The sequence below is a fragment of the Pongo pygmaeus genome, chromosome 13 (genome assembly GCF_028885625.2).
Source record: "Pongo pygmaeus isolate AG05252 chromosome 13, NHGRI_mPonPyg2-v2.0_pri, whole genome shotgun sequence".
Taxonomy (NCBI): domain Eukaryota; kingdom Metazoa; phylum Chordata; class Mammalia; order Primates; family Hominidae; genus Pongo; species Pongo pygmaeus.
The window spans coordinates 64,132,794-64,157,997 of record NC_072386.2 but is presented as its reverse complement, the minus strand read 5'-3'; the positions used below and the strand labels follow the sequence as shown (position 1 = coordinate 64,157,997).

At 37.4% G+C, this 25,204-nt stretch overlaps 1 protein-coding gene across 1 annotated transcript in view; it reads right to left on the bottom strand.

Annotated features, from left to right (window-relative positions):
- RORB (RAR related orphan receptor B) overlaps window positions 1-22,923 on the bottom strand; it is a 194,505-nt gene extending 171,582 nt beyond the window's left edge. Inside the window, exon 1 of the mRNA XM_054502185.2 lies at window positions 22,136-22,923. Coding sequence (XP_054358160.1) covers window positions 22,136-22,142 — 7 coding nt within the window. The 5' untranslated portion in view covers window positions 22,143-22,923. The remainder of the gene's footprint in view (window positions 1-22,135) is intronic.
- Window positions 22,924-25,204: the final 2,281 nt, after the last annotated feature.

Here is a 25,204-nt window from a genome sequence, read left to right as displayed (position 1 = left end):
TTTGTACAGCATTGGAAAAAATGTCTTTCTTCATCCTCTGCGAAATCCTTAAGGGCAGGCTTTATTTTTTTTCCTTCTCTCTCTAAGACTTTATGTGGTGTGTGTAGCAGTTAGCAAAGTGGGCCTTTCAGTTTTCAAGGATAATATATAGTGCATTATTGTACCTGCCTCTCAGAGGTATTTTAATTGATATGTAGTTAATGAAGGACGTGGTGATGTTCTTAGAAATTGCTGTGAAATGTGAATTAAAGAATGATCAACGGGACTAGTGGGCACAGCTTGTCAGGCATGTTTTTAATTAGCATTTATGTAACTTTCCTATTTCTGGGCATCCTTGGGAAGGCACATTTAATTTAAGAAATTAAAAAGGAAAATTTATTTTTCCAAAACGTTTCCTGACCTTCACAGAATAAAAACCAATGAACCCGAGCTTCGGAGACGACAGACTGTCGGAAATTGTAAAGATGATTTGGGCAGCGCATTGTTTGGCGGGAGGAGCTCAGCCTTCCACTAACAGAAAAGTCTACGTCAGCATTTACTTAGAAAATTTCTTTTAAAAGAGTTACAGAAGCAGTCCACAAGTATCAATATTCTCTGTACAAACTCATATCTTTGTTCTGTTCTCTTGCTCTTGTGCCGTCTTTCTCTTTTTGAATTTCCTATAAAAGCTAAATTAGGTCTCAAGGGTTCTGCACCACTAAGCAAGGATCTCTTCTAGTCCATTGTGATGGAAGTAAATGTACTCAGGAGAAAGATGTACTTGAAGGAAAGGCTAAAGAATCTCCCTTCATTGAATTCCCCTGTCTCCCACACAACCTACCCACCCTGACTTCTCTAAATACTTCCCGCGTGCATGCGTGTGCACACTCCAACTAGCCCTCAGCAAAATTGTGAAGTAGGTAGGATATTTATCTGAAATCAGCACAACCTTACTGGCTCCATCTCGACTTTGTCAAGAGGGGATGGAACTATCTTTCAAGTTTTCAGGCCTTTGAGCTTTTTCCTCATATTCCTATGAAAATAGGTTCTTAGGAAAGGATTCGGTAAACTCATTTACTGGGGTATAAATAAAATCTAGGCTGAATTTCTCTGTAAAATATACTTTATCATAGCATTCAAGAAAAGCTATACTCTTCTTTTGATATACGTGACCCTTATCTTACTGTAGTTCTAATGAATATTGTATTCTTGGTGTATTGTAAGATTATGAGACTATGTAAAAACTGTAATTCTAACAAGCTGCAGAAAAAGCATATTTTAGGGGACAGGTCTACTAGACTTTAAAATCACAAAGGACACTGTAGTTCAGGATTTTGGAATTACATGGTTCTAAGGTAGAATCCCAGTGGCACATCTTATATCTGTTTGATTTTGGACAGGTTACCTAGTCTATAAAAGCTCCTGTTCCCTCAAAAACTAAAATAACCGAAAACCAATCCTTGTAACAATCTAAGAAAAGTTTTATACTGGAGGGCATGAACTTATAGACTTTGAAAGCTGGAAAGTACTCTGGAGACAACCACAGCCCACATTCTCATTCAGAAATGAGGAGGGTGGGGGGGCAAAGAGGTGACTTGCACAGGCTACATAGATAAGGGTAACACCACGCCTCTTGATTTAAATTCTAGAAGTCTTTCCACTGAACCCCCAGAAGACAGTCTGTCTTTTGTGAGATAGCAAAGTACCACTACGTTGGATACTTCTTGCACTTAGGTGTGAGCCACATGTTCTCAAATTAATTCAGGTTGTCTTAGGGTCAGTTGCAGTGTGTGGTCATTGGCAGCAATTTTTTAAATGCCCATTCGGTAGAAAGACATGCTTTCCAATGTTTTTGAACGATCATCCTCTCATTTCACATGTTCAATTAACAGTGCCATGGAGGGAAGCTTTCATCTTATGCATGACTTAAAGAAGAAGATAAATTAGTGCATTTTCCTAGACCACTCACTTAGCTTTGGCTTGACTAGAGTAAGGGAGATGTATCCCAGAAAGGACCTCTGAGACAAATGAGACAGACCCAGAGGAAGAGGTCAGCTTGAAGCATCTTGCAGCCATAGGTCTGTAATGGGGAGGGCAGAGCTGTTAAAAATCTGAATTAAAATCCCAGTTCCTTCAAATACTATCTGGGTAATTTTGGACAAATGACTTAACCTCTCTGTGCTTCATTTTCTTCACCTGTGACATGGGGATAAAAATACTACTAATCTCAAGGGTTTATTCTGATGATTAACTGAGCTAATTCACATGAAGTATTCAGCACAGTGCTTTTCACATAGTGAGTGTTCAACAAGAATTACTTATGATGAAGAAGATTTAGACTAATGCCAGGGAATATGAACCTTATAACTTATTTTTATTTGTATTACACATTTATAGTATTTTTTTCCAAGATCATTTCTCTCATAGTGACATTTTAAGTATAATTTTTTCTTTTTCTAGAAATTAAACACTAAAAGGTAAAACAACGGTTTTAGGGCAATGCCTACTAGAGTATGGGGCTAGCCTTTTTTAAAAAATAAGATCAGATTAAAATGTCTGGTAAGAAAGCATTTCTATTTCCAGATTCAAATATAAGTTTGTTTATCAAATGCCTTTCAAACATTACAGCATTAATCTATATAAAACTTTGTATTCAGAAATAGGTTCTGCCTGAGAAAGCAGGTTTTTGACTGCTAACAAGGTGCTAATAGCCACACCACCACGCCGTACCTTTCTGCCAACTGACTTGGCTTGTATTTAATTAGACCACAAGATGTTGGACCGAGTATAGTGCAAGTTACATAAGTTTCACAATTTAGATCTCCTGATGTCAGTACCTTTCGTTACAGCAGAAAACAACATCGGAATCATGGGAATAAAGGGAATCTTAAAAATGAAATGATGAAGAAAAACATTGATTCATTTTGAGAAAAAAATGATGAGAGAATTTCAGTTTTTTTAAAAGATGACACATGCATTTTGCAGATGTGCATTTGAAAGTAGACTCAGATGAAATTTTGAGTTTTTCTAATAGAAAGCATATTTTTTAGTGGGAGAGAGAGGAAAGACTCAGCTATTTTAGATTCTTGGAAGAATCTTCAAAAGTTATGTGTAAAGTATAAGAAAATAAAATATTAATTAGCTCCCATTGAAAAAGGGGTGAGCTCCTTCATAAAACACTCCCCTGAAAGAACAAATCAACCTTCCACAGCTATGTAAAAAACACAATGGGTATAATAATATTCAGTGAGATGGTATGTGAGGAAACATTGCAATTTATATTTGGTAAATGTTGTGTCTATAAATTTTTTCAACCAGATTGTGCTAAACAAATGTAAATAAATATAAGGAAAAAACACCAGACTCAAATCAAGTGCACCAGGTATGTTGGGAACTGTTAGATGGGAGGGAGGACACTTACTATGAGACAGGTTTTAGGGAGGTAACTGATATGTCAGTTAAGCTGACATTGCTGTCACTGAATGCCAAACCAAGTCCCCAGACTGCTTCTCTGCTTCATGCTTGACTCCTCTTTTTATTCAGTGACCCCTAAATCATTAAGAGGCAAGTTTTAAACACAGGAACAGGCACAGATTTCCCTTTTTTCAGAAGTTCAAACGCTAGGCCCCCAACATTTTCAATTTATCTCAGTACAACAAAACTCCTATTTTGACATTTCAGCATCTCTCAATTCTCTCTTCTAATAACCAAATCTCCACTTCCCAGTGAGAACTCCCTTGGAGGCCTATTGTACTGTGGTAATTATACATATATTATAGATGTTAGTCTAAGACTGTCTGAGCCTCAGCTTTCTCATTTGCCATGTAGAGATAACAATACTTCACTTTTTTGTGTGTGACAATAAAAATTCAAGAACAATGTTAAGCCACTTAATGAGGGCTAAATATCAGGTGCAATGCTAAGCATGTTATGATGTTATCTAATTTGATTTAACTCTTACAATGAGCCTACGATGAAGGTATTATCTATCTTCACTTTACAAAAAAATTGAGGCTTAGAGAAATTAAGTAGCACGGTAAGCAGTAGAGGTGGCATTGGTACCTGGACTGCTTTACTTCCATGCCTGGGATTGTAACTAGCCCCCCTAGGAGGTCAAGGACCGAACACAGTATCTGACACATAGAGTAGAGTCAATGTTAGTTCTCTCTCTTATGCTTTGTTTCTTTCATTTGAGGTGGTGCACACACATGATTTTTGCTGCCAAGATTTTGTTCCCTCTGTCCTTTCACCTGCAAAGTTTCTCTGTGATTCTTTGGCAATAAAATTCTACACAATTTGAAAGCTTGGCTCAAGTGACTTCTCACAGAGTTCTTCCTAATCACTGGGATATTGATCTTTTTAACTCATCCAGCTTTTACTGGTTACAGGTGTCATTTGGCAATGCCATAGTGTGTTGTACTCTTACTTAACAATTTGCATCTGTCATTTTGAAACATTATAGCTTCACTTTGCAAGAAAAGTGACAGCATTTTGGAATGGTGGGTTTTGAGAATTTTGAGTTTTTCTAATAGAAAGCATATTTTTTAGTGGGAGGGCAAGGAAAGACTTAGCTATTTTAGATTCTTGGAAGAATCTTCAAAAGTTATGTGTAAAGTTTGAGAAAATAAAATATTAATTAGCTCCCATTGAAAAAGGGGTGAGCTCCTTCATAAAAAACTCCCCTGAAAGAACAAATCAACCTTCCACAGCTATGTAAAAAACACAATGGGTATAATAATATTCAGTGAGATGGTATGTGAGGAAACATCACACAGACTCAGGAGATAGAGTGCCTGGGTCTGAATTCCAGTTTTGCCATTTACTAGATGTGTGACTTTGGACAAGTTACTTAACCTTCCTGTACCTTAGCCTCTTCATCTATCAAATGGACCTAATAATAAACACTGTTTAATCAGAAATTTGCTGTGAGGATTAACTGAGTTAATATTTGTTAGAAATTAGACGCAAACATGACACGTAAGTGCTATAATGGTGTTAGTTTGTTGAATAAATACATTTTCTTCATTGGATTTTTTCAACAACTATGTAATGCTTACAGCATACTAGATACACCAGATGTTTGTTGATTTATTAATTGGCTAGGTTTTGATTTACTTTTCCTTATTCACAATTAACTTGAATTTTCGATGACCTATTATGGAGAAGATATAGAGTTGAAGTTGAGGATTCAAAGCTGTCTGACCTCAAGGGGTTCAGAAGTTATACTTGAGGGTTAATTAATTATTCAATATTATGTTGAATAATTATTAGTCAATGGAATATTGAAATAACTGTATTGAATTATATACAAAATTATATTGAAATAATTGAATACTATAGCTTCATTCTAGTAACTGTGGTCAAGCTGCCTAGTACTTCTAGAAATAGGGCTCCTTGGCCAATATCTAAGCTCGATGAGGTTTACAATTGTCTTATTCTCCTCTATCATTCATTTTACATATATGTATTTATATATATTATTAAATATATATTATATAAATATCATTTAGCATATTTTGAATATACTGTTATCCTCTTAAGGCTTAAATACTTCTACTCATTTATTCAACATTTATTGAGTTTCAGGTTTTGTGCTAGGTGATGGGAATACTAAGTTTAATAAGACATATATCCTGTCTTTAGGGACTTAACAGTCAAGTGTTGCGGTCAGCAAATTACTGCCCACTCCCGTTTAGCCTGCCACCTGTTTTTGTAAATAAAGTTTTATCGGAACATTGCCATGATTGTTCATTTACACATTGACTGTGGCTATGTTTGCGCTACTCTGACATTTTGTGCTACAATGTCAGAGCAACAGAGACCACACAGGCCACAAAGTCTAAAATATTTACTATTTGGGGCTTTACGTAAAAGTTTGCAGATATGTGGTCTAGCGGAATGTACTGAAGTGTCTCTTTGAGGAGAATAATGTTTCGATTTCAGGGTTGCTGATTCTGAGGTTGGCAGTTATTCACAATTTCTGCAGAAAACTAGCACTTTCAAAAACTTGAGTGAAATAAGCAGTAGCTGTTGTCCAAAGCTTCTCAGATATGATTGTGCCTGGTCATCTAAGAAAAGTTAACGAAGAATGAATTATCATTCTGGGTTCTTCAAAGAGTTTGCAATAGTTGTTGCCCAAGTACTTGACTAATGCAGTTTCTAAGCAATAAGGATACCATGTTAATATGGACCTGAAAAACCATGGCTGAACCCTGTGGAATAGGAATTGTGGATCCTACGGCATTCTTTTCCATTTCAGAACTATTGTAAAAGCAGATTACATAGTATATACAATAACGCTGCAAAGGATGTAATTTTTGAAGCATTTTAGATTTTATATATTAAAATAGAACTAATGAGTTTCTATTTAAATATACCAATGGAATCTATATCTCAAAATGTTTTAATAGCCATATCATACATTTGAAAAGAAAATGTATAAACTCTTTTACAGAAATTTTACAATATCTACTTTTCTCCTTGAATTCATACTTTCACTTACTGCACATGATTTTATTCTAATGTCTAAATTCTCATGTTTGAAAGTCTTTTATTAGTTACTAGGTTATACCACTCTCCAAAAAAAAATAAGTATATATTTTAGATTTAACCATTTTTTTCTCTGTGAACACAGGTTCTGAGTTAAAATTCCTTCTAGATTGACTTATTATCATTATCACTAGAACACAATTGATAAAAATCACACAAATATATTACAAATTTTATATTTATTAGGTTGGTGCAAAAGTTTTTGCGGTTTTTGCTGAAGTAATGGCAAAAACTGCAATAACTTTTGCATCAACCTAATACTAAATATAAGAATAAATATTAAAAGAAAAATTATCTGTTAATGGACCAGAGCGAGGTTTTTTCTTTCACTTAATTCTGGTACTTTTGCTTGACTATTATTTACTACTAGAATGTAATGGGGTTTCACATCGATTCTATTTATGTTTTCGTTTTTAGGAATACAAGTGTTGAAAAATTTATTCACAAAAATATGCAGAGGAAACTGGAACTAATTTTGCCACAGCAATTGAACTCACTTCTTTAAACTCATTCTGAGATATATGCCTCAAATCACATAGCATTCTATTATCAAAAACTATTTTAATGACCAATAACTGATCATTTGAATGCATCTTCCTTCAATTTCATTGAAAGTAAAGGAAACTACCTGACTTGCAAAAGACGATTTTGCTCATTCATTAAAATCGATCATTTTCTCAGCATCAAAATCAATATTTCAAATTGTCTGTTTTTTACTGCAATGGAAGTTTTCCATGTTGGGAACCATGCACATAATAATATTTGAAATGAGTGAGAGAGTTCAATCTTTCTTTGTGGAATGGAAGCGAGATTATTGTAAAGGAGGAGGCAGAAAAGAGGAAGCAGCTTTCTCAGAGAATACACAAAAAAACTGAGGATCCTAAAGTGATTCTATTCAGAAAACCTTCATATAGTCCTAGGGCAACATTTCTCAATCTCAGCATTATGGGCATTTTGGACAGGATAGTTCTTTGCTTTGTGGGCTGTCCTGTATATTGCAGGATGTTTAACAGCATTCCTGACCTCTACCTATGGGATGTTTGTAGCATCTTCTCTGTTTTGACAACTCCACATTTTTCTAGATATTGTCATTTATCTCCTGCAGGGCAAAATCACTGCCTGTTTTGAATCACTGTATTAGGGGTGTTAGTACTAATATATGAAGACTACTTTAGCAGTGAACATCATAATGAATTCTGCCCTATTAAATACCAATGAGTTTATAACAGTCTTATGAGAAAATTGAGATTCTTCATTTACCACAGAGTGTAGGAATATTTAAAGCATTCCCACAACTCCACCAATGGGAATCAATTCATCATTCATCTTATATTTTGAGAACTGGTATGTCTGTGTTGATATTCTTTAACATCCTTAGGAATTGCAGTCTTGCAGCTTTGTCAGGGGATAGATGCAAGCTCGTTTAATGGAGACAAATTGAAGACTAGCTGACTAACTTTTCTATATGAGTATCCTGATCTTTCCTCTAACATTTAAAATAAACTTCCCCAATTAGGAGCCTTTAGAGACAAAAAGCACAGTATTAATCCACTGTTAAAGAATTTAATAAGGCAGAATTCTTCTTTTCTCAATGATAGAAAAAGTTTTTTTAATTCCGTTTTCTTCTTATTATTGTTATCACTTGTATTATTGCTATTTCTAGTACCTATTGTGAACTGTAATATACGATTCTCAAAAAGACCGGACTCTAAGATCTTGAGAGTATGGGATGGAATCCTATTCACCTGTGTATCTTCAAACCTTGAGATAGTGTTTGGTGCATAATAGATCCTTGATAAATGTTGGATGATGAAGGAAAGAGTAGTTGTGCAATATCAAATCAGTTAATTTTATAAATCAGCCATTAAACTTTCAACTTTAACCTTATTATCATACTAGATGACCTCAGGCAAATGGATGAGCTAAAACACAATGAGTGAAAGATAAAGCATAGCCTTATTACTATACCAGAGTAATTGAACATTCATTCACCTTGACACTTTTTTTTTCTTTTCTTTTACTATATAGATTAGGGCTTGCTATGTTGCCCAGGCTGGTCTGGAACTCCTGCCCTAGCCTCCTTATGTGCCAGGACCACAGGCCTGGGTCACTGCGCCTCCCACACTTTGACACTTACAACTAATCTACAGAGACTGTGTGGGAAAAGTTGAAAGGAGAGAAAAAAAAAGAAGAAGAAAACAGTTTCTAAGATGTTAATATCAAGGGGTGATTTTTAACAGTTTTATGTTTTCTTCGATTGCTCTTTTATGAATTTTTATTTAATTTAAATCATATAGTACATACAATTTTGCATTTTACTGATTTTTTGTTAGTCTTTATGTTTAGTGAGGTCAGGACGATGTCTTTTTTGCTCAGCATTTTATCCCCAGTACCTAAAATAAATTATTAAGTACATGTAGAGACTTAATGCCAGTGAAGTGCATTGAGTATATCATGAGTATATAATAGTATACACAGTGAATACATAGTACATGAAAGTATGTGGTAAAGAGCATTATAACTAAGGTTTCCCTAAACATCACTGTGAGGCTGCAATACGTTTTTAGGCACAGGTCTTTAGGTATAAAGTCTTTTTTGTCCTTTAGTTTAGTTCTTTGGAAAGATCCCAGAGGGTGAATTACTGGGCTAAAGAGTATGATATTTTTAAGGGTTTAAGTTAAAAGACTGTACCACTATAAATTCCTGCTACGGAATATGAGGGTGTCATCACAACTGCTATTATTTGACAGGTGAAGATGCTACTCATTCTGTTTGCATTCTTTAATAAGTGAAATTGAGCTCTTTTTTTCAAATGTTTATTAACCACTTATATTTCCTCCTTTTATAAATCAAATATTTATATTTTTGATTTGGTACAATTTTTCGAAGTGTGGAAACTGCATTTTAAAACTGTTTAAAAAGCACTCTTTTATATTTTAGAGTTTTCTTTGATCTGGGTGCTCTGGGCACATTCCTATTCATACCTGTCCTGCGTAGCTCACAAGATTGCTGGGTGTGTCATTGAGACAGTGGCTACATAAGCTTATTGAGAGCTATAGAGTATGAAACACAGGCAAGAGATTATTATAAATTTTAACTGCTATTACATTTTGTAGAGATGAGACTGCATCTGTCAGCTCCTCTCAGGTTTACATAGTTCCTCTCTTAAATGTTTTCAGAATTTTCCTTAAGAGCAGCTGCAGAGCAGGCTGACAGGATTAGTGAATATGAAGAAACATACCACTATCTAAAATGGAGCAAGCAAAGAAGATATTTTACATGCTGTAAAACAAAGAGGATCACCTGAGTTAAGTGTACAATCTTTTCCAACCCGATATTGTTAAACACAGTAGATACTAAATATAAGAGGAAGAAACCCAGTGTGGCTCATTTTCTTTCTAATAGCATCTGTGGTCAAATTTAGTCAAGTTGTGGGTGTCAGGACCATTCTATAATACGATCAATTGGAGTCCTGTGGAATAAATGACAGAGTAGGATTGGTATTTCAAGCTATGTTTTTTACAGTACAGTTTACATTAAAGAGGCCTGAAAAATCACTAACAGTAGACTAATAACTGTGCTTTTAAAGAATTGCAAATTAACTTCATTTGAAAGCATAAAAATTAACCGCATAAATGATAGCTTGATGTAAGGAATATTATGTTTCAGCCAAAATGCAAAACAAATTAAATTGCAATATTGTTAAGGAGGAGCAGAACTCTGCATTTCTTTAGAATTAATGTCAAATGTAATTTTTTTTTCTTTATAATGCTGGGCACAATTAGACATGGCACCTTCTTAATGTTGTCAAGGTTCTTTCCTTAAGAAAACATCTTATGCTTGTACACAACATAGAAGGATGATAATAGGCCTTTGATTTAAATAGTATGTTGATGAGAGTTCCAGTCTCAGTCAATCAGACAAAATTAATTAAACTCAGGTGGATAAATGGTGGTATGCTAGGCTATTAACACAGTTTTTTCATTGAAATGTTTATAGCTGAAGATAGAGAACCCGCCTCTTAACAGGCATAAAAACTAGAGGAAAGAATTGACAAGCTGAGGGTCAAATGAGTGCATTCACATCACAAACTAAAAATGCATGTCGGCTATTGAATGAAGAGAAATTTTTTATTGTCTTCATAGCTATTTCTGATAAAATCGCTGCCTTAAAGTGGATACAGATTCTTAGTGAGGAAAAAAATCTATAAATATGCAATTTTTTCAAAATTTTGAAATATATATAAAAGGAGATCTATTTGTTTATAAAATTAAATATTTGGAACTTTCAAGGGAATAATTATGGAAAGATAAAAAATTTACTACTTATACTTTGAATTTGTTATTATTTTGACTAGACAGATGCAGTTCAGAATCTATAGATTTTTCTATAATACTTATTTTATTTTAGTTTTTCCCGAGATTGGTAAATGCCACTATCATTATTTTGGGAGTGAAAGCTGTGGAGAACTATGGTTTACCCAAGGGGATCTTGTGATTAAATAATAGTTTTACTGTATTATTCTCTATTCTTCATGTGGTCAAAACACTGGTGAGAGTTGTGGTAACAAGTTTTATCTTAAGGGCCAATGCTGGCCAAATGGTAGCGGAGGTTGCATTCAGACTTAGCAAGTATTAATGCCATGGTTGATTAGGGATATCTACTACGAATACAGGGGTGGCAAAAAATAGTGTGGCCAGAGAGAGAGAGAGAGAGAGCATAGATTAATAAAAATAGAACTGGATTTGGAGGCAGGAACCCTTGTTTCCAGTCAAATTTTGATACTAGTCTCTTTTAACAAATAATTATGACCAAGTCATTGATTTTTCTCATTTAAGAAAATGAGACATAATCAATATTGAACATTTGAGAAATTCAAATGAGACAAATATTATCTAAGGAATTCCTTAAGACTTTTATAAGATGTAGTTTTGTTGTGCTTCAGACTGTTATCTTGGAGGGTATTGCTTCTTAGACATCATAAGTACTCAATATTTAAGATTCGCTGAGTTACATTTAAACCTTCTTCACTATAGAAGGTGTCACCTACAACTCTGTCAGATAGTTCCCTTTACTTTTAAAGCATTATTTTAGTTTTAAAAAGTATGGCTTTTACTCTTAATCAATACACAAATCAACCATGTTAGACAACCTTTCAAAAATCATTAATGAACATAAAGATACAGTACAATTTTGGTGGAAAAAATTCCAAATCAATTTATTTTATTGCAAAAGAACTGCAAAAGAACACTTTCTAAAACCAATCACATAATTTTTAATTTATTCTGACATGAGTGACAGCCAGAACTTATCTTTGCTTATATTAGCAAGCAAAGCAAAAACACAACTGGAAGGGTATTAATGCTGTCTGACTAGGATTCTCATTATTGATATTTCTGAGTTGTCCTTGGGATAATTTACTCCAAAAGCTCTTTTCCTTTGGTACTTAACTTTTTTTGAAATCACAAGAATGAAAGTATATATGCAAGGATAAAACTGCTTAGAATTAAGCTTATTAAAAGTAGTCAGCATTTAAGTGGGGAAAAAAACGCAGCATATTGAACTGTTTGTTTTAAATTTAATTTTAGAGCAAACAGATTAATAAGTTGAGATCCTAAAAAATTCTAAATAATTTATTTAAAATATTTTATTTTTGTAAAAAACAAAGTATTGCCAAGAAGCATGTACCTTAACGATATGATGTGTTTTTCCTGAACAAATGTTCCTCTATTCTACCAGACTGTGTGGCATTTGCTCATACTCAACAACTGTGGAAATTTGGAACAAGGTTTCTTCTCCGTTCTTTAAAAGTCTTTAATTCCTTTACATGGGCCAGGCACAATTTATATAGAAGTTAACAGGAAATGTTCTGTGTAATAATTTTATTATTTGTCCTGGCAATGATAATGAAAGCCAGTTATTCATTAGAAACTCAGTATGTCTAAGTTCTTGAAACTTGTGTGTTCTTGTTTAGTTCTGGATTCTGGAAGTCAACAGCTGCTGGATGGTTAAATATGATTTGAGTGTTTATTCTGGTTCAAGCTATATGATAAGATTTTTACTTTGGAAACTTAGAATATGAGTTTTCATACTAATGCAGAATTACAAACTCATATGAAGTACTATGTGATCCTTTCCTTGGAGAGGTGAAATGAAACTTTTTAAATGTAGCCTGTCAAATACAACTGGTTTCACTTATTTTCATTACACTAGGCAAATAACAATAGTATGTCTGCATTTCATGTTCTCAGAGCAAATTACCGGCAACAACACATTTTGATTCTATTTAATAAGATTGTCTTTAAATCGCTTTTTAACGGAAAAACCAAAATAGCGGTTTACTGTTTACTAAGTATGATGCCTATTTACATAAAAGCTAGAGTAAAAACACTAGACTCAAGTTATATGTAACACTTTAAGTAAAACGACTGTTCTCCAATGGTTTAGTCTCCATTCACCAAACAGAATAGTACCCTGGCCCAGGCATAACATGAAGTGGTTGTATGTGTCCATTGTCACATAACCTAGGAACACCAGAGACAAATTGCAATAAGGCATGGGGGAATGAGTATCCAGAAAACTGGTTGTCTTATTAAATAGCTGTTTAATCAAGGCTAGTAAAAGTTACAGGAGCCTTCCAAGCCTTCACCTTTTTGGAAAAGCCTCAAGAAATGAAATCATTCATGCACTTCTTGAATTCTTCTATTTCCAAGAAAAAATCTGGAATTACCATAGCCACTATGTTAACTGGATATTATTACAACCGAAGGGCATAATTCCTTAGCCTAATATATTCTAGTTAATATTCAGCATTTAAAACAATTGTTTGTGTTTCAGGACTTAAAAGGTATGACTCTGTGGTCCTGCCCACTATGTGGAAATTTGAAGACGGGATTCATGCTAATGCAGAGGGTTATGGCCAAGAGTGACAGTTTGGCTGCCTGCAAGTTTCAAATGGAGGCATTTGCTTATGTGAGTTTATCCCAGCTCAGAGTCTGTTTTTCAGGTTTGTGGTCTCAGAAATTTGATCTTACCAGTGTTTCAGAGTAGATCAGACATTAGTACGAGGACCCATGTTAACTAAGTTCACAAGAGCTAATGTGTAAGACCAGAATGACAAACTATCCTTTCAAAATGACTGAGCTTTAACTGAGGACTGTAGTGGACACTTTTTTCAGCCTGATCAGCAACTCACTCACAGTGCTGGGATGGAACCAGCTAATATTTGCCTCTCACACTCAGGTTTTTATTACTAAGAGTCTCCAGAATTTTCCTTCTTTAAATATGCTGAAGAAAGAGAATAGCTCAAAAGTCAGTAAGTGTTGATTTTATAACTTAATCTTCAGAGTACAGTATTATATCCAAGTATGTGGAATGGAAGAATTTGAAGAATATCACTGTGGCCCTCAGATACGGCCTACATACTCTATTACTTCAATGGGTTTTATTCTACTTGATATCTAGTAATCTAAGGTACTCTCTAGAGCAGCTATCGCTACTTTCAGATAATAGTATTAAACAAAATGAAACTCAATATACATCAGTCGTTTCCTTTTTTAAAAAATAAATAATAATTTTCCTTATAAAAACAAATGTATATAGATATTATAAAGTATTTTTACGTTTTCTTTTCCTTGGTGATACTTTTTTTAAAACAAGCTGTACCCTCTTCCTTACACTGATACTCGTCTCACCTTCAATATACTTTCTTTTTGTAATTTAAAAAATTGCCTTAAAGGATTTTGTTTTCAATTGTCACTTGAGAACAATTTTACTACTAAAAGTTTTGAGAGCAATACTATTATTTGTGCTACATCAGGTTATGTTGTTTGGAATAGTTCTACTATAAACTCAATTTCACATAACACCAATTATATAAGGCAACTGAGGAGTACAACTAACGGTAATTTAATAGACCTCATTTATGATGAACAAATTAACCCAAAGAGGGAGTTCTACTTATCTTTAGAGGCCCATCTCAAACATCACTTCCCCTTTGAGAGCTAGTCTGACTTTCTGGTAGCGTGCTTGCCATGTTCCATTCTGCTTTCTCTTTGATCCTAGCTTCGACTACTGACTGTGCTTTATCAACCTGAGCATCCCTGGGGTTCAGCCCTGTACCTTACTTTGGGTGGATGTATTCAATAAATCTTTAATAAATAAATATGTGAGTCATGCACATTTCTTTTTATATATATGGCTGTAAAAGATGACATCATCTTTGAGCTTATTCTTTTTAAAATTAAAACTGAAATATTTTGGAGAAGATGGTATCATTCTTGTACTTACTTGAGAGTATATCTTAATTTGGGCTCCTAAAAAAGAGTTGATCAATGAGTTTGACAAAGTTTTCAGAACAGATGAGAATCAAGCTTAGCTGGTTTCAGATAAGGAGAGACATTTGTATTTGAAAATATTAAAACAAAACAAAACAAAATAAAGCTGGTCAGAAAATTAAAATTAAATAAATCTGCATTTTTTGCAGCTAATAATACTCATTTATTTCATGCCAAGTTCTGGTTATAAATGCCAAGGCCTTTTTAAAAAGCTCTTGCTATTTCTTTTTTAAGGATAATTTTGTGCTTAAATTCAGAATACCATTTGTACATCTAATTCAGTCCTAAAATATTGTATATCTCTGGGTGTCACATGATTACAACATAATCTAGTGAAATTTAGTTAATGGTGTAGCAGTCTTTAAAAGAAGAATTCTATATTGAGCAGTTGAGTGTGAATTTTTTAAACACACAATTTAAAATTAATTTATTGCAATTATTTATTGAAAAAAGCTTTACTATGAGGTAAACTATGTAACAGTTTTCTTTAAGCATCCCAAGTTTTTCATATACTCCACAGTGCCAAGATATTTGGTTTATATGAGCACAAAGTAATAAGTAGGGTAGTAAGAAAAGCATAATTTAGTAAACAACCAGATTAATTTGATCTTTCTTTACTGATGTCCGTGATTCCTCTAAATTAGCCAGGACCACATGATATCATAACTAATCACACAGAAATGACATTAGTAAATACCCATTCTAGTAATTTTAATGTCAGCATTAAATTACTAGCCAGTTAATAAAATATTTACTATGCAGAGGTGAACATGCTTAATCAAAGCAAATTACTTTTGTTCTTTTATAAGAACATATTTTTGAGTAAGATTTTAGCCTTATATTTTGGCAAAGGCAAGATGTTCGTTTTGGCTTTTGTAAAAACATGCCTATTTCAAGAATGTTCTAATGTAAATTTAACACAAAGTGTATCATTTAATTATTACCATAAAGTTGTAATCTGTTTACAATATTTATAAAATAACTACTAACCAAGCAGCATGCATGACATATTGAGTTTAAAATACTGTACCTTCTAAGTGTTATTTTTTAAATGTTTTAAATGCTTACTATGCAAGGTGTACAACAATGTGGGTAGAATATATATTGAATAATTCTTGCTCCTCAGATATGCACTAATAAATTTGCACTTATTACAGAGCCACCAAATCTGGGACTTGAGATATTAATGGCCACGTAGACATATTTTAGAGGTTACCTGAGCAACCCAAAATTCTAAGTGGTTTGAAATATACAATAATTTTGTCATATTATGATCACAATATTTCCTTTCATAAGAATCTACCCCCAGTGCCATTAGTTAACCACATGGTTATTATATGTAGCTTGATTCACTATAAATGCCGTTATAACACCTGTGGTTTCCCTCATTAAGAATTGAATGGATGGGGTCAGGGGTTGAAAGGGCAGCATATGCGCTATGAAAGAACTAGTTAACATAGCCTATTATATTGGTGCACTGGTAAATCTCATTTCTATTCATCAGATGATTAGTTCAATCAATATTTATTCCTCTATGCTTCCTTTGTCTTGTGCTACAAAGGAGACATCCTTCAAATTCATGGCATAAACCTTGTTATCTATGAATTTGTTGCTTAATTTGAGAGGGAATATTTTATTTACTTGGCAGTCCTGAATTCTTTGATTCCCTTTCCCTCTAATTATCATTAGGTAGTATAATGGAGTTTTGTGTAGATTATTTATAAATAGATGTTATTAACAGTTTCTTTTTTATGTGACTCTAGTACCACGTGTATTCATATCTTCCCTTTGAATGCTCTGGAAAGTTGCTCTGTTTCTCTAAATATGTTTGAGTTTGGAAGTCTGGATTGTGAAAGCAAAGATAAGAATGATTTTCTCTCTCAAATATTCATTCTCCTTGTCTGAGTGGGTGGTTATAGGCACATACATATACATATTGCGTATCAGTGTGTATCAACAGACGCCTCCAAAGACTGCTATTATCTGCTGGGGATTCTGTTAAGTCAGAGATTCTATTCAAAGTAAGATAAATATTTGCAAAAAGCTGTAATTGGAAGATGATTACAAAATTACAGGAATAATACTTTTTGTTTAGAGTGCTTATTTCATCAAAGGTCATCATTCATTATATCACAAAAGACTTATTTCATTGGTCAGCTTGATTTCTATCCTTTAGATAAGAATAGATAGAATAACAGAACTACAACTAGAATAAAAAACATACATTAATTATTAAGCACAATTTCCATTTCTAATGTTTACTTTTCTGTATATTTTAACATCACAATAAATGTTTTGTTAATGTTAATTAAATGAATGCCAGTACAAATAAAGTCTTTACTTTTTTTGTCTTTGTAGAATAAATACAGAAATAGTTTAGTCTTAAGAAATTATCCTCATATTATTAAGATGTCACCTCAATCACTAATAACTTTTGCACTCACAACGTATGTGCTCATGAACCTTTGATTGTTTCAATTTGGCCAGAATTTGACAGTCTTCACTTTGGAATCAATTCTTATTTCCTAATACGTTTACTTGTAAGGCTTAAATTTCACCAATGCACAGTGGCACTGATATTATTGTTCACAATTTTAAGCCTCACTTTATATACAAATTTGCAGAATCCCAGCAGACCCATGCATACATAATTTTTTAACTAATAATTTTTAAAGTTATAATATTAAACTATTAATCGAATGCTATAATATGTACTTTAAATTAGAGGTGTATTATTCATTGCAATGGAATAATCTAGTAATACGCTGTGATTTATACTTTTATATCTTAGAACTATTGTAATGAGAGGTCTAAAAGCCATATAGGCCGTCTTGTATTTCTAAAAGGTGAATACAGGTTTATAAAAGGTGATGTCATAGCTGAAAAAGCAATTTACTTATCTTTTTATGTAGAAAAGCTTTTTGTATCAAATCGTATTAAATCCCTGTTGACAACTGTGTATACGCTACTTTTGAGGGAAAAAAGTAGGTATTATTATGAGATTTAAATGCCATTTTCATGAAGACCAACCCAAAAACTTTGTAATTTGGTGTAGTAAAATTTTTGTTCTGTAAAATTAGGTTTCATGGCTTGGAAATACTGAAATTTAAAATATAATCTATGCAAATACACTCCTGAATAGTTGTTTTTATGGCTGATCATAGTTTAGTATTATCAAATTGCTGCCAAAATAAGTAAATGTTAACATTCATATTTGGTTAAGAGTATAAAATAATGTTTTTATTTATATTAAATGATCACATAAACCACTTTAATAATGATGCAAAAACTCATCTCTTAGGGATTCTCTAATGAGCAAAAGCTATACTGTGGTTGATGGAAAATCCAAAGATCAGTAAGTTTTAAGTAAATGCCAAGAAAGGAGTTTTAATCTTGTGTCCCTCAGGTTTATAAAGTTTGCTGTTCAAAATTTCTTTATCTACATTTTCCTGCTGGTTTCCCAATTCGTGATTGTCAGAAAATATAGAAAAGTAAAAGCCTTGGTGGTACTAATACCTATCCCAGAAGTCCAGTATGTCAAGCACTTCTGTGTCATAATACTTGTTACAAACTCACCCATGATGCTGGGGGAGGAAGGAGAGAGTCGCTAGATGTAACCATTTAAGAAAATATTTTATTCTTATGGCTATATATTATTTCAACAATAGTTGGAATACAGCTTTAGGATTTCTTTTTAAACTGTTTGAATAATTACATTTCTTGGAATGAAGACAGCTTACTGATGATTACTTAATGAGCAGTTATTAATGGACTACTAACAGAGATGTCCTTCCAGCAATGTTTTTTTAATTGCGGGAGGTGGAATGTTGGTTAGAAATATTTAATTGGAACTTGTGGAGGAAATTAAGAGAAAGAACTTGTTTAGGTAATCTAAAGGCCCTGCCAGCAGGACATTCAGAGCTCCATACTTCTGAAGGGCTGCCATACCTCTGAGAGCAAGAAGCCTCTTTTCTAAAGTTTAGCACTTGGTAAAAATTAACTACCTGCAAATAATAGAGGAAAACTAGACTTTAAAACAGCCAAGCCCAATCCTTGTTTATAGCAAGCATAAAACCAGATTTCTAATCCGCCCCAGCGACAATCACCTATTGATTGCGACGACATCTATGCCCCTGTTTTTGGAAGCAGGGTTTTCCGTGGAGGCAGGACTGAAAAATCCGACCATTTCCGCGCCCCTGTGTAATAAACAGCCCACAGATCTTTCAAGAAGGAACCCTGAAACCCACACCGCGGCTCACTTCTTTCTCACCTAGTGATGGGCCCAATTAAAGGTCCTCCCTTCCGCCTTCAGAAGTTATTCCTTTCAGTAATGAAATCTACGCAGAAGCCTCTCTAGAACTTCTGTGGTACCCTCTCACAGACAAAGGATGAAAGGCTTTGTGCGCTACCAAATACAACCTCCTCCGCCCCAGGCTAGAGTAAGCCACTGCGCTGTGTCCGGGACTCAGTTCAGCCATGGGGCAGGACAAGGACGTCAAAGATCAGGGACTCTTAACCCCTTTCTTTCCCCGTAGCTTCTCTGGGGATAAAGTCTCTTAAATGCCCTAGGCGCGGGAGCAGTAGGGTGTGGGAATAGGTTTGCCGGATTGGCCCCCAGGGAGACCACTGAATCCCAGATCACCTTTCCGTCGCGCAAAGCGCCCTGATTCAGGACAGTTGTCAGCTGCAGACTGTGGAGCCCAGGCGCTAACTAGGACCACCTGGGAATGGAAAGCGCGCCCGTGTGGATGAGGGAAATGCAGTGGGCCCACGGTAAAGCCCAGGTCAAAAACTGCCCCTCTCCCAACATAGGGTGCTCAGTAGCCCTGCACGAGCGAAAGCTGATTCTTTTCCCGCTTTCATTTCTCAAGTTCACTCTCAAGTTCAACTCCCAACTCCACAAGACGTCAGAGTAGCCTGGATCTTTTCTCAATCACATTCTTATGGAACAGCCTCTCATACTGTGGAAGGGCACTGTCCGGGGAAAATATGAAGAGGTAGTAAGGAAAGACACTAGGGGTCAGGAAAGGGCAACCAGGAATGGCGGTAGAGCGACCTGGTCATCTTTTAAGCTTACATTTTCTCCAGCGCGTTCCCCTAAGGCCGCCTGAGAGCTGCCTCAAGCTAGAAGTTGTAAGGGGTCCTAGGGCGCCTGGCGAGGCTGGCGCCCTCTTTGATAGGTCTGTGGGCTTAAACTGGTTTTCTCAAGGTGGGCATGAGGACCAGCGCCTGGCTTTCAATCCTTCCAGCTTCTGGAATCCTCAAAGCGACGGCCGTGGCGAACCAGGACAGTCATCTGCAAACTGCTCCTTCAGGAGAGGCTAGATCAAACTACAACCCATCCCCACCCCGCGCCGCACTCCTTCTACGATGTAAGGAGTGAGCGGATTTTATGCCCTAGGTCCTAGTGCTGGGTCCGAGCTGAGGTGGTGCATAGTTTCCGACGTTCAGAAAGTATGAACCCAGCCACAGGGGGAAAGTTAGAAGGGAAGAAGGGGAGGGACAAACTGGCAGCTCCAGACTGGGACGGGGGAAACCGAAAGAATGGATGGGATGGTGAGATGGGCTAGAAAAAGAAAAACAAAAGACCGGGCGTCTCTTACTAAGCCAAGGTTCTCTACTCGCCAATTGCCCAAGTATAGTTTCTTGAAAGAATTTAGACAGTGGAGCATGTAACCAACCCCCAACCGGGACAATCAGCTGGAGCCAGCGCGCACACACACGGGTGCCCCACTCTCAGCGAGCCGGCCAATCAAGACCATCCCATCAGGACGTCCCTGTTTCTTATCTACAGTCAACCCCCTCCCCCATGGACAATCTCTCTCCGTTCCTTCTTCTCCTTCCCTTTCCTGACACATCCCAGCGTCCAGCCAGCAAACCCTTGAGTCCAGGCTCGGGGCTCACGGGGTGCGGGAGGGAGTGGGAGTGAGACCCGCTGCCTCCTGGGGTGCTCCTCTAGGGGGTAGGGGGGCTGAGTGGGAGAGGATCACTTTCAGTGGAAGGAGGAGACCAGTGATTGCATCCCAACTCTCCTAAGTGCTCCCTGCCTAGACCACCTCTCTCCGGGTCTGGGATGCAAGAAGGTCTGGAACTGGCCGTTACCAACTTCCTGTTGTCAAGACCCAGGGGTTGTGCGAAGGATAGAGAAGAGCCCCCGATTAACCGCGGTGTGGCCAGGAAGAGAGACTGGGGGTGGGGGTGGGTGCCCAGAGCTTGCACAGATCCCCATGTCAAGCGGACACCCGCCTGGCTCTTCAGTAAAAGAGTGAAGAAAGGCCGAGCACAGCGCGAAGGAAACCTGAAGTCTCCGGCAAGGCAGGAGAGGAGACCAAGTGACTCCCCGAAACCCACCCTCCAGTCCTTCGAGAGGCCCAGAGTCCAGCCGGAGCAAGCGTAACGCTATAGTCCCTGGCGCGCATCTCCGCAGACCCCAGCTCGCCCCGGGGTCCAGCCGCCGCCACCGCCTGCGACTGCGAGGGTCCTGGCCCGAGGGTGCATCAGCACCTCCTTCCACTACGGGCCCTTTATCTGACAAAAGAGCCGGAGCCCATGACTCTCCGGCCGTGAGTAGTGTGGCCTTTCCAAGCCTCTAGAACTTTTTCATCACAACTTTTCCGGGGTCGCACTACTCCCTGGGCCGCGCGGGCTCGGGCACGAGGACCTGGCCAGGGCGCAGCGCCGGCACGAAGGCGCGCGCCGGAGAACTAACTGTTTCCTTAGCCGCGTCCAGCCTCGCAGCACTGCTCTTCTGTTTGCTACTCCAGCGAAGGGACATGCCTGCTGGCCGGGACGCTAGTGGGCCTCGTAACCTGGCGAGTGTGTGCCCGCGCGTGTCCACCCTGCCCCCGGCCGGTGCGCCCCGCGCGCCCAAACCCGGCCGGCGACCACTGCGCGCCGGGCGCTTCCAAACTGCTCCTGTCCAGAGGCATCCCTCTTTCGGCTTTCTCCATCCCGCGTCCGCTTCCGCACCCGAGAGCGACATGCAAAAAAGATTCAGTGCAACTCAAGGACTGGTAGGAACCAACTAGCCTGTCTCCCCTCTCCAAAAAAGCGCCCTCCCGCGTCCCTCCAGAACTCCCGAAAGACATCAACACCTTCCCGCAACTTTCTACGCCCAGGCCATTTGCAGCCCCACCTGCGAGAGCGAATTCGGGGAACTGCGCCTGGGCAACCTCTTTCCCTTTCTGCTGGGTGCCCTCCCCTCCCCCATCTCCCCGTCTGGCTGGAGTTGGCCGGACTCGGGGAGCCTCGGTGCCCGCAGACTCGCTTACCTCGCATGGTGTGGCCGCTCTCCCGCTCCGCGTAGTCATGAAGCTGCTCCCAGCCCGAACCCCGGAGAGCCCAAAAATCCCGCTCAGCACGAGTGAAGAAGGTGGTCGGCGAAGAGCTGCTCTGCCGAGAAAACCATCCCTTTAGGCGGACGCCGTGGCTGCAGGGTGACGTTTGCCGCCGCCGCCGCTATGTTAACAGTTTTGATGTTGGTGGTGACTGTTTTGATGATTGTTTGTTTGTTTGTTTGTTTTCAGGAAGGGTGAAAAAAAATGTTCTGGCTGTCTGGTGCCTGGGTTTTGTTTTGGTTTTGTTTTTCTTTTTCTTTCTCTCCAATGTGCTTGCTTTTTAAAAAATGCCACCGCCTCCGGCTCAGAAGATTTCTTTTGTGATCACTTGGACTGAGGAGGAGGAGGAAGGGCAGCAGCAGGAGGAGGAGTTGGTGGTGGTTTTGTTAGTTACAAAGAAGAGGGAGAAGGAGCAAGGGGGAAAAAAGGAAACAGAAAGAAAAGAAAGAAAGGCGGTGTGGATGGCAGAGCATGTGCGTTTTCACATGACATCTGTGCCTGTTAGCGGATCCACAATGTGAATTTTCACTGTTCAGTTACAGGGAGGAAGGGAGCAGCGAGAGAGAAAGAGAGGGGAGAGATGGAGAGAGAGCGCTGAGAGGGGCTTATACGCGAGGGCGGGCTTGGCCGCGACTTCCAGGCCCCGCCTGCTGTCAGCGCAGCCGCCAATCAGCGCCCAGCGGCGCCTGGAGAGGCTGGGACCGCGGGGAGGGGACGCTGTGGAGGCGGGGGGTGGGGCGGGGGCTGGGGACCAGGGAGTCCGAGGCGGCCGGGGCTGCGACGGGGAATTCAAGACTGTCCGAACTGGGCAGAGAAGAAGGGCCGACCGGGAGAGTCGGGCAGATCCGCAGGTGACAGGCACTTCCGACTCCAGCAGAGAAGGGGACACTGATCACGGAAAACCTTCGGAGGCAAGAGAGGCGGGGCTCCCCGGGTTTCACGTTCGGTCCCTGTCTCGCAACCCCCGCGGGCCCGGCAGAGTTAGTTTTGAATTTATGGCAGCGCTTTGCCGGGCGCTGTTTGGGTAAACTTCGGTCTCCGGCAGGGGTTTCCGTGGCCAGGTGGTTTGGGTGTTGGTGGTAGAAGAATGCAAACCCACTTTGATCACTTTTAGCACAACTAAAATGCAGTCCCATGCAAGTAGCTGTCCCCTTCCTTTAAAAACGTCTGTCAGATGCTCCCTGACCCTCTTCTAAAACAAAACAAAACAAAACAAAAAACAAACGTGTATGTGTTCTTTTGTCTTGGAAATTGATTTTTATTAGCATTTGGAGACTCCCCTGGCGATGGACTACAGGACTGAAGGAGAACAGCTCAAATTGGCGGTGTAGCCACCTTACTAATTCAAGAGAAATGGCTGTTGCTAGAAGGTGTGATTGTAGGGTGCTCTTTAGAAAGGTTTTAGAAGGAAGACATTGTTAACTTTAGTTAGAGGCGATTGGTGACTGAACATAGATAAACTTACTTGTATTCCTTAGGTGAAAATTGTCATCTATGACCATTTATTTGTATTTTGATAAAAATCTAATACATATATCCAAACTGTTCCTTTGCAAGTTTTTCCTCCTCAGTTGACAAAATAAGCATATAGATGATTACATCTACTTCCTTCCCAATAGTAGGGAACTTCTTAAATACTTGAGTTAATTGAACACCCTAAAAGATTGGGAGGTGAAAATATTTGCCTCATTCACTCAGTCTTGAGGCTGGGAGATGTCCACTCATTAGCATACCTGTTGGCAGCAGGCCTCATCATCATTTAAGTATCCAAATAATTTGATTTTTGACTGGTATTTATTCATGATATGTCATGTAACACAAAGGACAATGCAGAATTGGCAGTTATTTAGTTAATTAGGTCGCTCTACACTGCCAAGTAGTTTTTTCCTTCCTGATTAAATAAAAAATGAATTATCTGCTGAATTTTCACCAGTGTTAAATTGACGTAGCCCTGCTATATGCCATCCCATTTGCAAACCAATGTGTAATTTAGGAAAATTTTAGTATTAAGAGTGAAAGTTGATTGAGTCATTAATTAAATGAAATGAACAAAAGGAAGTTACTGTTCAGAATAGTTATTCCTTTATAAATATCTTTCTCCTAGATTTGTAATGGACACAGTAGTTAATCTTTTAAGATAATATTTAAGGCTCCCTGGTTTTATCATTTTTAATCAAGTAAAATATATTCATCATAACTACGTTAAAGCTGTACAAAGTTATGCCTAATTTAGTCGCTTCATTAAAAATTACTGAATATAAAATAGTCAAGAAACAAATTGAGACTATATCATTTTAATTTTGTTGCTTCAAGCAGAGACACAAGAATATTGAAAATTCCAAAGGCTTTGTAAACACTGTCTAATTATTATTGTTGTTGTTATCATTTTAGATTTCTATTTCTCTTTAGAGTAAACAGGAATTTCAAAATTCAAAAATTTAAACGTTTATGTAATTTTGACTTTCTAAACATTTATTGAATTCTGAAATTTGTTTTAATGCTGCAATAACTGTAATCCTTGAAAAAGGTAGTCAACACATGTATAAAAAGTATTTACCCCCCGATACATTTTTATATTTTCTTTGTTTTGTGGTTTCAACAAGGCATAATTTTGCTTAGAACATATTTCTTAATTCCTTCTGAGTATTTTTGGATAAATTATTAATTAGAAGACTCTATGTTATTTCGTTTTTCAAAACTATGTATATAATCTCTATATACAGTGATAGAAAAGTATGTATTTTCTCTTTAAATGCTAATCATTGGTTATAATGTGGCGGCCTGGGACATTTTGGATCTTTCTAAAAATTTAAAAACTGGTTTGTTGAATGTTTCTAATAATTTTCACATTTATTTCAACTGAATGGAGCCCATTTATTTAAAATAAATATTAAGAATTTGAATGAAAGAAGTCAGTATTTTTTAAGAACTCACAAAGCACGTATATATAATCTGATGGTTTTGTAACCTATCTGCCAGCAAATAATCATATTTCAAGTGGCA